General features: G+C 41.0%; 1 protein-coding gene across 2 annotated transcripts; it reads left to right on the plus strand.

Annotated features, from left to right (window-relative positions):
* Positions 1–256: 256 nt before the first annotated feature.
* NAT1 (N-acetyltransferase 1) lies at positions 257–13,413 on the plus strand. Of its 2 annotated transcripts, none has more exons than XM_063607124.1 (3): positions 257–358; positions 9,568–10,179; positions 12,156–13,413. In XM_063607124.1, exon 3 carries the CDS (start codon positions 12,162–12,164, stop codon positions 13,032–13,034), a length of 873 nt encoding a protein of 290 aa, XP_063463194.1. In that variant the 5' UTR covers positions 257–358; positions 9,568–10,179; positions 12,156–12,161; the 3' UTR covers positions 13,035–13,413. The 2 variants fall into 2 exon arrangements, with proteins under 2 accessions (XP_063463194.1, XP_008975545.1); XM_008977297.4 differs by having other exon boundaries at positions 9,568–9,646.
* Positions 13,414–13,984: the final 571 nt, after the last annotated feature.

The following is a 13,984-nucleotide window of genomic DNA, read 5'->3' on the forward strand; positions in this document are numbered from 1 at the left end:
GTTCCACATCACACATGAGACATCTAGTGTCAGGCTCCCAGAGAGCAGTAACCAGGTGAAATACAAGAGCACAGTCCTCCCAGCCAGTGGCATGGGGATAATCGGACAATACAACTCTCCACCCTTTTTTATGGTAAGATATGAATAAGGGGTCCACAGGAGCAACCTGAGGCCCTGCAACTACATTTCCCAGGGCCCCCTGGGGTAACCCTAATGTGACTCTAGGGGCGGGGCCAGTTGGACATCCAATGAGAGCACTTCCCCTGCAGACTTTGGAAGTGAGAGCACTTCCTCATAGACCTTGGATGTGGGAGGACTGCATTCAGTCTAGTTCCTGGTTGCCGGCTGAAATAACCTGGTAAGTGGAACTCTGTAAGGGACTTTGAAACTGGGGTTTAATCCTATCTCAAGTGTGAGTACAGGAGAGTAGATTCTACACGATGTCTACATTTCAAGTATAAGGTTGGTCAGAAAGTGTGGCTGGCACATACTTGGAAGCTAATGCTGTCACTACTCCACAGCTTAGTGGTGACAGTTACAGGTCCTTGATTCAAACTGTCAGGTTTACAGTCACAGCCACTTTATAGCTGTGAGAACTTGGCCTAGTCACTTAGTTTCCCTAAAACTCAGTTTCTTTTTCAGTAAAATGGAGCTATGAGTACTGCTTACTTAAAGGAGGTGTTGTGAGAATTACATACGTGTATTAAAAGATAGCTAATGTGTTTAAGGCAACTTTCTCAACAGGATTTCCCTCTTGGTTACTTGTAACAGTGATGCTCACCCTCCTCTGTCCCCAGTGGCGTGTGTCCCAAAGGACCCAGTTAGTCCCACAGGCAGCAAGCTCGTAATAATTCCTGCTCCTCTTGCACTAGCTGATAAAAAGCCCCTAATGATCCTGGGAGTCCAGGAAGATTGAATTCTGTTGTTTGCAATGCCTATGGGAATTCCAGAGGGAAGTTTTTGTTTTTTTGAGGCAGAGTCTTGCCCCGTTGCCCAGGCTGGAGTGAGTGGCGTGATCTCAGCTTACTGCAACCTCCTCCTCCTGAGTTCAAGTGATTCTCCTGCCTCAGCCTCCTGAGTAGCTGCGATTACAGGCACCCGCCACCGTGCCTGGCTACTTTTTCTATTTTTAGTAGAGATGGGGTTAATTTTTGTAGTTTTAGTAGAGATGGGGTTTCACCGTCTTGGCTAGGCTCATCTCGAACTCCTGATCCACCTGCCTCGGCCTCCCAAAGTGCTGGGATTACAGGCATGAGCCACCACACTAGGGACGAAGTTTTATTATGGCTGAAGGACACTTACTGGAGAGGATCTCCAGGAGGTATGAATGACAAAAAAATTAACTCCTTCACTGTCAAACCGAGAGCATCACCCCCTGAACATGGACTTGCAGAATTCCACAGAAGAGAGGAGACTGGCCTAGACAGACAGCCCCAGGAGCTGAGGGCCCAACAGGCTTTCTACCCTGGATGCTGCTCCCATGCCCTGACATGAGGCCCACTACAATGGTATACTTGTTTGCTCTTTTCTAATTAAAAAACAAACAAACAAAAAATCAGACATACTGTTGGCTCTTGAATGCTTGAAACACAAAACAGGTGACACCACCTTCCTCCTCAAAAGGAACTTTTTAACTGTCAACTTTCTACCTGCACGCTGCCCAGAGACTTACTTTGTCTGGCCCTTGCCGTCTTCAGCAGTAGCAGCTGTTTTTCTTTAGATTTGCTTTCCTGGCCTGCTGCAAGTAACCCCCACCACCTGCCTGGCCCCAGTCGGCATTAAATGGGAGCAGTGAGTGGCCTTCTGGACAAGAACAACTGTTGAATGATGGTCTTTGGGTGTGGCTAGTCCAGCAACCCCTTTTCATCCAGAGGCGCAGTGAGCTGGCTTAGGAGGGGGCTAGGTTGTAGTGTCAATTTAGTGGGATTCCATGCCCTTCTTTCATGGTGGTAGAGGCAAAGGAAAAGAGAAGGAATAGGAAAAGAAAAGAAAAGAAAAAACACAGAAAGAAAAGCCACTCATTGGCTCTCCTTGTAATTCTTCTAATCATTAATGCCAGAAATCTATGCAGCAGGCGTAGATGATTTTATCTCAGTCCACAATTGTACTTGTGCTGATTGTAGCCTTAAGGCCTTATAGCCCTATCTCATAGGCAGACTACCTCTGGGTTAAATTGCTTTTAATTCTTCTATGTTGGGCTCTTGTTTATAACTTTTTTAAGAGAAAGAATAAAGGTTTCTTTAGCAATAAAGAAAAAGAAAACCACTGCTGTATATTTAACATACATAGATTCTAGAGACCTGGAATTGAACAATGAGTTCTGCATATCAACCTGCTCTCCAGGGGTACCAATCCAAGAATGTGATTATTGAAGTGCCAAGTCACATAGGGATAAATCACAATAGTTGGTCAACTGTTGAATATTGATCCTTCAACTAAACAATATTCATGAACTCTGCAGAAAAACACCAGCATTTTGCTCAACATTCAGGACCCTCTAGAAGTTGCCTCATTCTGCTCTCCTTTCTTACCTTTCTTTTACACAGCTCTCCAAAATGTCCACAAAGGTGACTTAAGTCAGGTTCCCCCAAACCAGACACCAAGACAAGAATCCATGTGTGTGTGACTGAAGGAAGTGCTGGGAGAGCCCCAGCTGCAGCCTGGATGTGAACTGCAACTCTAAAGTGTGTCCAGACTCAAGGCAAGGGCACTAGGCTTTCCAGACCTCCTACTAAGTCATTGATCCAGCACTGCCCTGCCAGGACATAAATCCCTGGCACCTCTTGCTCTCTGCAAAGGAGGGCAAAGCAGCTTCAGGAGCCCTTGGGAGTCCTCCAAAGAGAGTCTAGGGTACAGGTCCGAAAGTAGAAGAACACAGAAGGCAGGCCAGGGGCACTGTGAGATGGTAACAGAGATCTGAAGGGATCCAGGTAAGTTATTGAAAGTATTCTTTCTGTGCTAACCCCAGTCCTGAATCCTTGCCAGCCAGCCCCGTCTTCCCTCTTAGGTACCCTGAGCAGGCTCTATTTTATGCCCTTCCATACCTACGGTGGAAACCAATAGGGTTCTTTTTATTTTTCAGACAGAGTCTCACTCTATTGCTCAGGCTGGAGTGCAGTGGCACGATCTCAGTTCCCTGCAACCTCCACCTCCCGGGTTCAAGTGATTCTCCTGCCTTAGCCTCTCAAATAGCTGGGACTATAGGCATGTGCCACCACACCTGGCTTTTTTTTTTTTTTGTTAATTTTTTATTAGAGATGGGGTTTCACCGTGTTGGCCAGGCTGGTCTCGAACTCCTGACCTCAAGTGATCCACTCGCCTCAGCCTCCCAAAGCGCTGGGATGACAGGTGTGAGCCATTGCACCAAGACCCAATAGGTCTAAGGGGTCTCATTTGAGTCATTGTATATAAATTTTTTTTTCAATGTTTTTTGTCTAAAAAACTTTAGACAGGGAATGCACTCTCCAATTATTTTCAAGCACTACCCCTCCTTATTTTATTATACCTAGATACATCTTGCCTTTACATTTCAATAATTTAACCAGAATATGTTCTGTTAAAAATCTTTTCATTGGTGGGCCATCAGACTGGGTGACTCCTGTGGTTTCATTTTCACTCATTTTACTGTTTACCAGTAAACAGTAGAAAACTAGAGACTTCACCAATCAGAAACTGTCAACTAACCTCTAACTAGGGACTTTTCACTCTAACCAACCAAATAGCTTTTCTTTGTCTCACTCCTGTGAACATTTTATAAGAGTTTCTCTCCTGACCTCTCCTGTCCTCAGCAGAGCATTGAGCCACCTGTGGTCTCGTGCTGCCTGGCTCATGAATTGCTGTCTGTTCTAATAAACTTTTAAAAATGTTATACCTAAAAAATTATCTTTTAACAATTCCAGTGTTGACAGTACTGGATTGGACTCTCCTAGACTCTGGTCTTTCTTGATCTTCAGATCAAATTTTTAACATCATATTTCTTTTTTTCTTTTTTCTTTTTTTTTTTTTGAGACGGAGTCTCACTCTCGCCCAGGCCGGGGTGCGGTGGCGCTATCTCGGCTCACTGCAAGCTCCGCTTCCTGGGTTCACGCCATTCTCCTGCCTCAGCCTCCTGAGTAGCTGGGACTACAGGCACCCGCCACTGTGCCTGGCTAACTTTTTGTATTTTTAGTAGAGACAGGGTTTCACCGTGTTAGCCAGGATGGTCTCGATCTCCTGACCTCGTGATCCGCCCGCCTCGGCTTCCCAAAGTGCTGGGATTACAGGCGTGAGCAACCGTGCCCGGCCCTAACGTCATATTTCTATCTCTATATAAGCCAAAATGGCTCGTTCAAAAGCCATAACTCTCATAACTTTTCTACTCTTTGTTCTGTATTGAAAGGAGTCAGTGTTCACCAACACTCCTTTAGTGTGACCTCTCTACTTTTTGGTTTTCATATTCATCTACTTGTTCACTGGCCATGAAACTGAAACTATCAGGATAGCTCAGTTATTGCATTTCTCAAGCTCTTTTGTGTTTGATATTACCTTTATATTCATGTTGCCTTTATGATCAAGTGAAATACTAGCCAGAATATTTGGAGCAAACCCTTTCCCTTCAATACTTTGAAGATACACTTCTATTACTTCACCAATGGATATTTTTGTGTAACATTCGCTTGCTGCCCTGATGTTTTCTCTTTCATGAAATATTTTCTTTCTCTGCCAGATGCTTGAGTAGTTGTCTTTAATTTTGACTTTTAATAATTTCACAAAAATATATTCCAGTGGCAAACATGTTGTATCAAACTTTCCCAGAATTTTCTCTTTTGTTTTTTAGCTTCAATTTCTTCATCATTTCAGGAAAATATTTATCTTTACATACATTTTTCTTAACTTTTAAATCCAGGGGTACATGTACAGGTTCGTTATATAGGTAAACTTGTGTCATGGGGGTTTGTTGTACAGATTTTATCACCCAGGTATTAAGCCTACTACCCATTAGTAATTTTTCCTGATCCTCTCCCTCCTCCCACCCTCCAACCTGTGAAAGGCCCCAGTGTGTGCTGTTTGCTTCTTTGTATTAATTAATTCTCATGATTTAGCTCCCACTTATAAGTAGGAACATGCATTATTTCATTTCCTGCTCCTATGTTAGTTTGCTAAGGATAATAGCTTTCCGCTCCATCCATGTTTCCATGAAAGACATGATCTTGTTCTTTTTAGTGGCTGCATAGTATTCCATAGTGTATAAGTACCACATTTTCTTTATCCAGTCTGTCACTGATGGGCCTTTAGGTTGATTCTGTGTCTTTGCTATTGTGAAGACATGATCTTGTTTTTTTCGTGGCTGCATAGTATTCCATGGTGTATAAGTGCCACATTTTCTTTATCCAATCTGTCATTGATGGGCATTTAGGTTGATTCTGCCTTTGCTATTGTGAATAGTGCCATACATTTTTCTATTGCACTTTTTGCATTCTCCACTTCGGAAGCACCAATTGTCTTTGCATTGGCTTGTCCTTGACTGCTTTCTATTTTATTCTATCTTAATTGCTTTATCATTTCATTAGCCTTTAGTAGGAATATCCAGCTTTTCTGCCACATAAGCAATGTGATACGATATTATATCTATATAGTTCCTTTCTGTTCATCATTATGTATTCTGTTGATTAATTAGTTCCATTTCTGTCCTTAATTAGTATTCTAAGGTATGAAATCTTTCTTTTCATAAAACTTTTATTTTATCACTTTATTTTTAGCTGTTTTTTATTGAGCTTACTTCACATGGTCCATAGCCCCAGATATCTGTACAATTTTTTTTTTCAGTTTATTTTTCTTCTTGAATTGGTTGTGGTTTTTTGTATATAACTTTTGCATGTTATGTCTTTTCTTCTAATCCCAATCTCACAGTATTTTGATTTTGTTAGTTCTCATCATTTTCATGTATGTATAGCTCTGTTTCCACCTTTTATTTGCTGCTTGAATCTGGTGTGGCTGGTGAGATGTCCAGCTGGGGTTGGTGTAGACTTGTCAATTGAGGAAAATGACGAGACGAGTCTCAATCATTTTAGGAGATTTATTTGCCAAAGTTAAGGATGTGGGCCTGGGAGACAGGTCTATGCCTTTCTCTGAAGATGATTTTAAGGACTGCAAATTTAAAGGGGAAAGGATGGGATATCGAGAAGCACCGTTTTCAAGTAAGAGCCGGGTAGGGAAAATAGTGATTCATGGCCTTTGGCTCAGTGAATGTGCTTTTTTTGCATAAGATGACATAAACAAAAGGGGCAGAGGAAAAATGCAAGGACTCTGAATTTTACATAACATACCTGGTGGCTCAGATGCTACTCTTTTAGCTGTGGTTTCAGCCAGTTGGTTACCCTGACTTTCTGTGGTGTCTAATTTTGAGTGACCTGGGATTTTTATAATTGCCAAACGTTTTGGTTTGAGAGTAGCTTCTAACAGTGCTGATACTTGCTGCCCATTTTCTATGGGTTGCCCTGAGTAGGTTAAATATCCTCTCTCTTTCCATAGCATCCCAAAGTTATGAGCAACCCCAAAAGCTTAGCAGCTGTCACTGTAAATGTTTGCAGCCTTGTCTTTTGCCACTTGACAAGCTGGAGTCAGGGCAATCAATTTGGCTACTTGAACCAATCTGGCATGGGGAAGAGGACTGGCTTCAGTTACCTCTAGTAAGGAAACCACAGCATATCCTGCTCTAAAATGTCCATTTTCTCATCTTAAATAAGACCCATCTGTATACCATTCTATCTCAGCATTATCCAGTGGCATCTCTTATAGGTCTGTCCTGGGGGTGAGAAGTTGGTCAGTCATCAGAACACAGTCATGAGGGGTCTTGTTGGAAGGGCCTGGCAAGAGAGTGGCTCGATTAAGATGATAGAGCAGGAAATAGTAATATTGGGAGATGATAAATGCAAAATTTCGTAAGAGGCTAACCAGTTGACAGACAGATATTGGGTATGATGAGAATTTAGAAGGGTCTCAATAGGATGTGGCACAAAAATGGTAAGGGGGGAACCCATAATTATTTCTTCAACAGACTTGTACAGAAGGGCTATGCTGTTATTACTCTTACACAAGGAGGCAGCCCTCTAGCCACAGGGTCCAGCTGTTGGCTATAATAGCCTACAGGTCTCTGATGATCACCATGTTTCTGGGTCAGTACCCCGGATGCAGTACCTCCAGTTTCACATACAAAAAGGGAGAAAGGCAACTTGTAGATGGGTGCTGTGAGTCTGGGGAATTAGTGAGAATTTCCTTTATTTGTTATATAACTGGTTTTCCCTCTGGAGTCCCCATGATGAGATCAGGTTTTTCATTTTTTAGGCATGCATATGGAGGGTGAGCCACAAAGGAGAAATTTGGTATCCAGTTTCTATAAGTCTGCCAGTCCCTGAAATCCTCTAAGTTGTTTCTTAGTGTTGGGCATTGGGAAAGCTAAAATTTCTCTCACTTTATCAGGGTTAATACTCAGTCCTTTGACCAAGATAATATGCCCCAAATACTTAACTTCCGGTAAGCACAGCTGAAGTTTGTCTTCAGATGCTTTGCATCCCTTGCTGGCTGAGTAAATGTAGACTATCTTCCTGGGAGGAAGATGCTGTGCCTGGACAAAGGAGAAGGTCATCCACATACTGAATGAGTGTTGAGCCCTGGGGAAAAATTAAATCCACTAAATCAGCTTTTAGTATTTGGGAAAAGTAAGTGGGACTTTCTGTATACCCTTGGGGCATGACAGCCCACATATATTGCCATTCTTTCCAAGTAAAAGCAAACAAATATGGCTGTCTGGATCTACAGGAATACTGAAAAAGGCACTGCAGAGATTCACAACTGAGAAATACTGGCTGGTAGTGAGTATAGCTGATAAAACGGTATGTGGGTTGGGGACTACTGGGTGCCTGGGTATTACAATATAGTTTATTGCCCTCAAGTCCTGCACAAATCTCCATTTTCTCCTGCTTTGTTTCTTTACAGGGAACATAGGGCTGTTGCAGGGGCTGGTGCAGGGAATAATGACCCCCTTTTTAGATAGTCTTGTATAATAGGGGCAATTCCATTTGCGGCTTCCGGTCATAGAGTGTATTGTTTAAGGCTAGGCAGGGGTTTCTTTGGATTTATCTCTACCTTTATTGGAGTGGCTGAGAATATTTTCCCTATATCTGTATTGACTGAGACCATAAGTGGGAGGAGACATCCTTGAGCCAGCGTTCCTCTTCTGGTGTTAACAGGAAGATTGGGGAAGCTAAAAGGAGTTTTACCATTTCCTGCTCTTTATTCCAGTGTTTTCTCTTCTCCTCCATTATTTCCTTCTGTGTCTCTATTTCATATTCCCGGCCACAAGACGATGTTTCAACACTACTAGTACTAAATTGTGGTACGTTGTCAGGACATTTTGTAATTCGGTATTCTTGGTCTCCTGGCCCCAATTCTAAAAAAAGTTCATGTTTTGATGAAAAAAAGATATGGGCATTATGGATGTTGAGGAGATCACAGCTCAAAAGATTGACAGGGGCCCCAGGGCATATAAGAAACATATGGTACCTACGGAGCATGTCACACACAATTAGAGCTTGCGGCGGGGGAGCTGAACCCGATGGAATTGTAAGGTATAGGTTTGGACTTAAAACGTGAGATCATTTTATTAGACGCAGCCACCATGTTAATTCTTTCATTACTCTGAGGAATGGGCTTTCTAAATCAGGTGGGATTTATCAGAGATATAGTTGTGTCTGTGACAATTAAGGCAGTTGTAAGCTCATGATTTATTATTATATTAATGTCTCCCAATTTGTTTGTCATGGTGAAGTTTTAACAGCTCACTAGGAGTTAACTTGTGGGCAAAATATGGGGGAGGCATGTGGCTTTTCATCTTGTAGCCATCTTATTCAGGAACCAAAAAGGGGGAGGCAGGTTTGCATGACCCACTTACCAGCTTGACTTTTCCCTTTGGCTAAATGAGTTTCGGGGGTCCCACAATTTAATTTCCTTTCACAGACTCCTCAGTTTTCTTTAGTGGAGGTGAGGGGAGGTGAGTATGACAAGAGATGCTCTGATAGCGGATCTTCTGTATATAGACGGTCCTACTTTCTTTTGAGTAGCATCATACATTAAGGGCCTTACCTTGTTTATCTGCCTCAACATGCCGAATTATAGTTGTACCTAGAGGAAGACCAGGTGCTAGCACTACATCCTGGTCTTTGATGTGTTTGGTATATGTCATGGTAGTGATTGGGGGCATGGAACTTGGTTCACCCTTCCTTGCTGATCTCATGACAGTTCATCAGCTGGTGGGTTGCCTCGGGAGGCTGTGGAAGCCCCGCTGCTGGTGGCTTCCACAGCTTCCAGGTTTTTAAGCCAGAAGGCTCTACCCCATCAGCGTTGCTCCCATCTCCATAGTTGTAGTTTCCACACACTTATACAACACAAATGTTCACTTTACTGTGCAGTCCATTCCCTCTGTTTTGTGACTTTTAGGAAATCTTCAGAATTTACAGTCTACAAAACTATTATTTTGTTTTCAAGGAAGTCATGTTATATATTTCTGACTGTCTTTTCTCTTATTTCTAGAATTCAAGCCAGGAAGAAGCAGCAATCTGTCTTCTGGATTAAAACTGAAGATCAACCTACTTTCAACTTACTAAGAAAGGTATTAAGTGCCTTTCTGAGAGCTCTCAGTGGGCTTCCTAAGCACGTTCACTCTGCCTCCTTTAGGTCTTATATTTATGATCAAGATGAAAGGGAGGGATATATCACTGCACAGAGATTCTACAGTGGATATATAAAGCTAATAATGTTTTCAGTGAGCTCTTCTCTGGCAACTACTTTCCAAGTGCTTTCAGCATTCCACCTTGAAGCACAACGTTAATAATGCACAATTTCTTATGTTCAGGCACAGAATGTTCCCATGTGATTTGGTTACAACATATTGCTCTATCCAGGCCTCTAACAAAACTGACTTCTTTCAAATGGACTTGCAGTTGCTAAATTCCAAATCAACACTTTATCTTAAAAAAAGAAAAGGAGGGGAAGGGTGGAGGGAGGGGAACAGAGAGGGTACAAGAGGCAAAAGAAGAAAAAGAGGAAAACAAATGCTTGTAAACAAGTTTAACCAAATAAAAGAGATATAAAGTAATTTCTTAAAAGAAGGAATGATATTCTAAGCAAGAATCAAATGTCCAGGTATGTATAAACCGCCTTCGTCCTTTTAGATCGGCTTCTCTCTCTTCTTTACATACTCAGTACAAATTCTAGGTGAGGGGGCAGAGAGGGGTTGGCATTGTCTGACTAAATACAACTTGTTCTCTCTCTGAGTGGTAGAACTTTAGAGCTTGACCAAATGTTACGAAAGGGTGCTGGTGGAAGTTAGGATGAGAAGAAATGCAATCTAATAGATTCGGAGAAATGATGTTGTAGACACCAAGAACAGAGAAATTTGGAAACTGACAATATGGGGAGGATAGCTGGGTCAGAAAGGAAAAATAGAAGAATATAGAAGAAATGTTATGAGAAGGGAAAATAAGAGATGCTCCACTTATCACCATTCATCTCGGGGCAGGTCCCTTTGTACAAGGTCATCCTCAGGCCATACCACATTACAAAAGAGGTATACCTGAGGTCTGTACAGCACTGTTACAATCAAAGTCTCAAAAGGTTAAGACTCTATGATGGCAGGTTTAAAAAACCTTTTCTAAAATATTTAACAAAATAAGGGGCATTTATTTTTTTTTGGTTCACATTACCTGAAAGTTAAAAGATAGCTTTCGGCTTCATTCAGGTCTTTCCTCATTCTACCTTCTGTTGTTTTTCATCTCTTGGTAAACTTGGTGAACTCTTTGTTAGTGTTGTTCTTCAGTACGTTCTCACCAATAGCTTTGAATGAATACCCCACCAGCTTCTACCTTGTAGCAGAATGTACACGCTTAGGTTGCAGCAACAGTTCCTCAGTAAAGTCTCAGATCTACTTAGGTCATATGTTATCCATGAGCCAAGCACTGGTCCTGGAGCATATGTGTTCAAATTGGTCCCACCTAGTCCATGTGACTGTCCATAAGGCGCAATATGGGCAGCCTGTTCTCTACACAGTATCCAGAAACATCACTTTGATTGTGGCAAACATTGCTCAATTACAACCCTTCTCTCAGGCCTCTCTCATTTACATTTCTCATTTCACTTACAGTAAAAACCAAAATGTCAGTCTTAGCTCCAAGGCTGCAGTTGCCTGTCAGATCTCATCTCAGTCCACTCTCCTTCTCACTCATGTGCTCCAATTACCCTTGCTTCCTGAATGTTTTCTGAACGCTCAAGGCAGTTTCTAGCTTAAGGCCTTGTTATTTTCTGTTCTCCTACTTGGAACAATCCTCCTCATGCATATCCTTAGGCCTTATTCTCTGGCATCCTTCAAATCTTAGCGAGTGTTTTTTTTTTTTTGGTGTGTGTGTTTTTTTTTTAACCAACTAATTTGAAATTGGAGCTCTCCCTGTGCACTTACTGGGTCCTTTCTTTAGTTTTCCCAGGGCACTTACTACAATCTAACGGATTGCATGTTTTATCCATGTATTCAATTTCCTATATATGTCACTCCAACTCCCACTAAAATATAAGATTTTTGAGAGTAAGCAAGCACTAGATCAGTAGGAAACACATTATAGCTATTCGGTGAACTATTTCTTGAGTTAATCAATCAATGGATGAGTGAATCAATACAGTTCTTTGAGCGGGAAACTTTGTATAAGGCTCAGCTAAAAGGGAAATTGAGTGGGTCAGCTACCACGGATACTATACACTCTATTGCATGATTCTCCTGCCTACATCAGAAGATGTTTATAAGCCTATTTTAAAGGATACCAGTTGGAATCTCTCTTTTATTAATCACCAAGAGAACCATGAACAAGCTGTTTATCATTTGACTCATCATTTAATCTTGATTTCCAGCTTCTCACACTTGAAAGAAGACATAATACATTTCTCACAGGATTCTGGGACTATTAACTGAACTTATGTGTGTAAAAGGAATTCATACAATGAAAGCACTAGAAATACTTATTATACTTATAACCATTGTATTTTTACATGTTTAAAATACAGCCATAATTAGCCTACTCAAATCCAAGTGTAAAAGTAATATGATTTGCTTTCGTTTTGTTTTCCTTGCTCAGGGGATCATGGACATTGAAGCATATCTTGAAAGAATTGGCTATAAAAAGTCTAGGAACAAATTGGACTTGGAAACATTAACTGACATTCTTCAACACCAGATCCGAGCTGTTCCCTTTGAGAACCTTAACATCCATTGTGGGGAAGCCATGGACTTAGGCTTAGAGGCCATTTTTGATCAAGTTGTGAGAAGAAATCGGGGTGGATGGTGTCTCCAGGTCAATCATCTTCTGTACTGGGCTCTGACCACTATTGGTTTTGAGACCACAATGTTGGGAGGTTATGTTTACAGCACTCCAGCCAAAAAATACAGCACTGGCATGATTCACCTTCTCCTGCAGGTGACCATTGATGGCAGGAACTACATTGTCGATGCTGGGTTTGGACGCTCATACCAGATGTGGCAGCCTCTGGAGTTAATTTCTGGGAAGGATCAGCCTCAGGTGCCTTGTATCTTCCGTTTGACGGAAGAGAATGGATTCTGGTATCTAGACCAAATCAGAAGGGAACAGTACATTCCAAATGAAGAATTTCTTAATTCTGATCTCCTGGAAGACAGCAAATACCGAAAAATCTACTCCTTTACTCTTCAGCCTCGAACAATTGAAGATTTTGAGTCTATGAATACATACCTGCAGACATCTCCAGCATCTGTGTTTACTAGTAAATCATTTTGTTCCTTGCAGACCCCAGATGGGGTTCACTGTTTGGTGGGCTTCACCCTCACCCATAGGAGATTCAATTATAAGGACAATACAGATCTAATAGAGTTTAAGACTCTGAGTGAGGAAGAAATAGAAAAAGTGCTGAAAAATATATTTAATATATCCTTGGAGAGAAAGCTTGTGCCCAAACATGGTGATAGATTTTTTACTATTTAGAATAAGGAGTAAAACAATCTTGTCTATTTGTCACCCAGCTCACCAGTTATCAACTGACGACCTATCATGTATCTTCTGTACCCTTACCTTATTTTGAAGAAAATCCTAGACATCAAATCATTTCACCTATAAAAATGTCATCATATATAATTAAACAGCTTTTTAAAGAAACATAACCACAAACCTTTTCAAATAATAATAATAAATGTATTTTAAAGATGGCCTGTGGTTATCTTGGAAATTGGTGATTTATGCTAGAAAGCTTTTAATGTTGGTTTATTGTTGAATTCCTAGAAAAGTTTTATTGGTAGATGAGTAAATAAAATATTGTAAAAAAAATTGTCTATAAAGTATATTAAAACATTGTTGGCTAATATAACTTGAAAAAAGGTGGTTTTTTGGAAGACTTAGGATATTATGGTGCTACATAATTTTTCCTCGATGCTCTCTTCCTCTGATCTTTCTTGTCTCTTAAATTACTTTACTTCCTTGCACACTTTGCCATACAAGAATGAACATGAGCTTTTCTTGTGTAGATCTGAGTTGAAATCCTGTGGACACTGGGCGAATTACTTTTTAGATCTGTAGCTCTGACTCCTCAGGCATAAAACGGGAATAATGCTTTTACAGTTTAGTGGCAGAATTAAACTCCCAAAATTATTTGTTATATGGATCAAGTAATAATGTCAGTAATGTTTTTGGTACAAAGTCATTATTTAATAAAAGTTATTGTTCTATCTTGCTTGCCCCCCCACCCCTGTCATCTGCCTGCTTCTTTCTTGATTAAATATTGATAGGATATTAGATGCCCAAGATCTAAGAGTGTGTTCTGTGCTTCAGAATCTGAATCTTTGCTTATCTATAATTCAGATTTTCTGTTTGTGGATTCCAGTATTAGGACTATAGTTTAACTTGCAGACTTGATCTTACACTATTCTCCCTCTTCAACG

The sequence above is a fragment of the Pan paniscus genome, chromosome 7 (assembly GCF_029289425.2).
Source record: "Pan paniscus chromosome 7, NHGRI_mPanPan1-v2.0_pri, whole genome shotgun sequence".
NCBI classification, from domain to species: Eukaryota; Metazoa; Chordata; class Mammalia; order Primates; family Hominidae; genus Pan; species Pan paniscus.

What these genes read in the sequence shown, in the direction of transcription:
- NAT1 (XM_063607124.1), top strand. Translation starts at nt 12,162, where the DNA reads ATGGACATTGAAGCATATCTTGAAAGAATTGGCTATAAAAAGTCTAGG.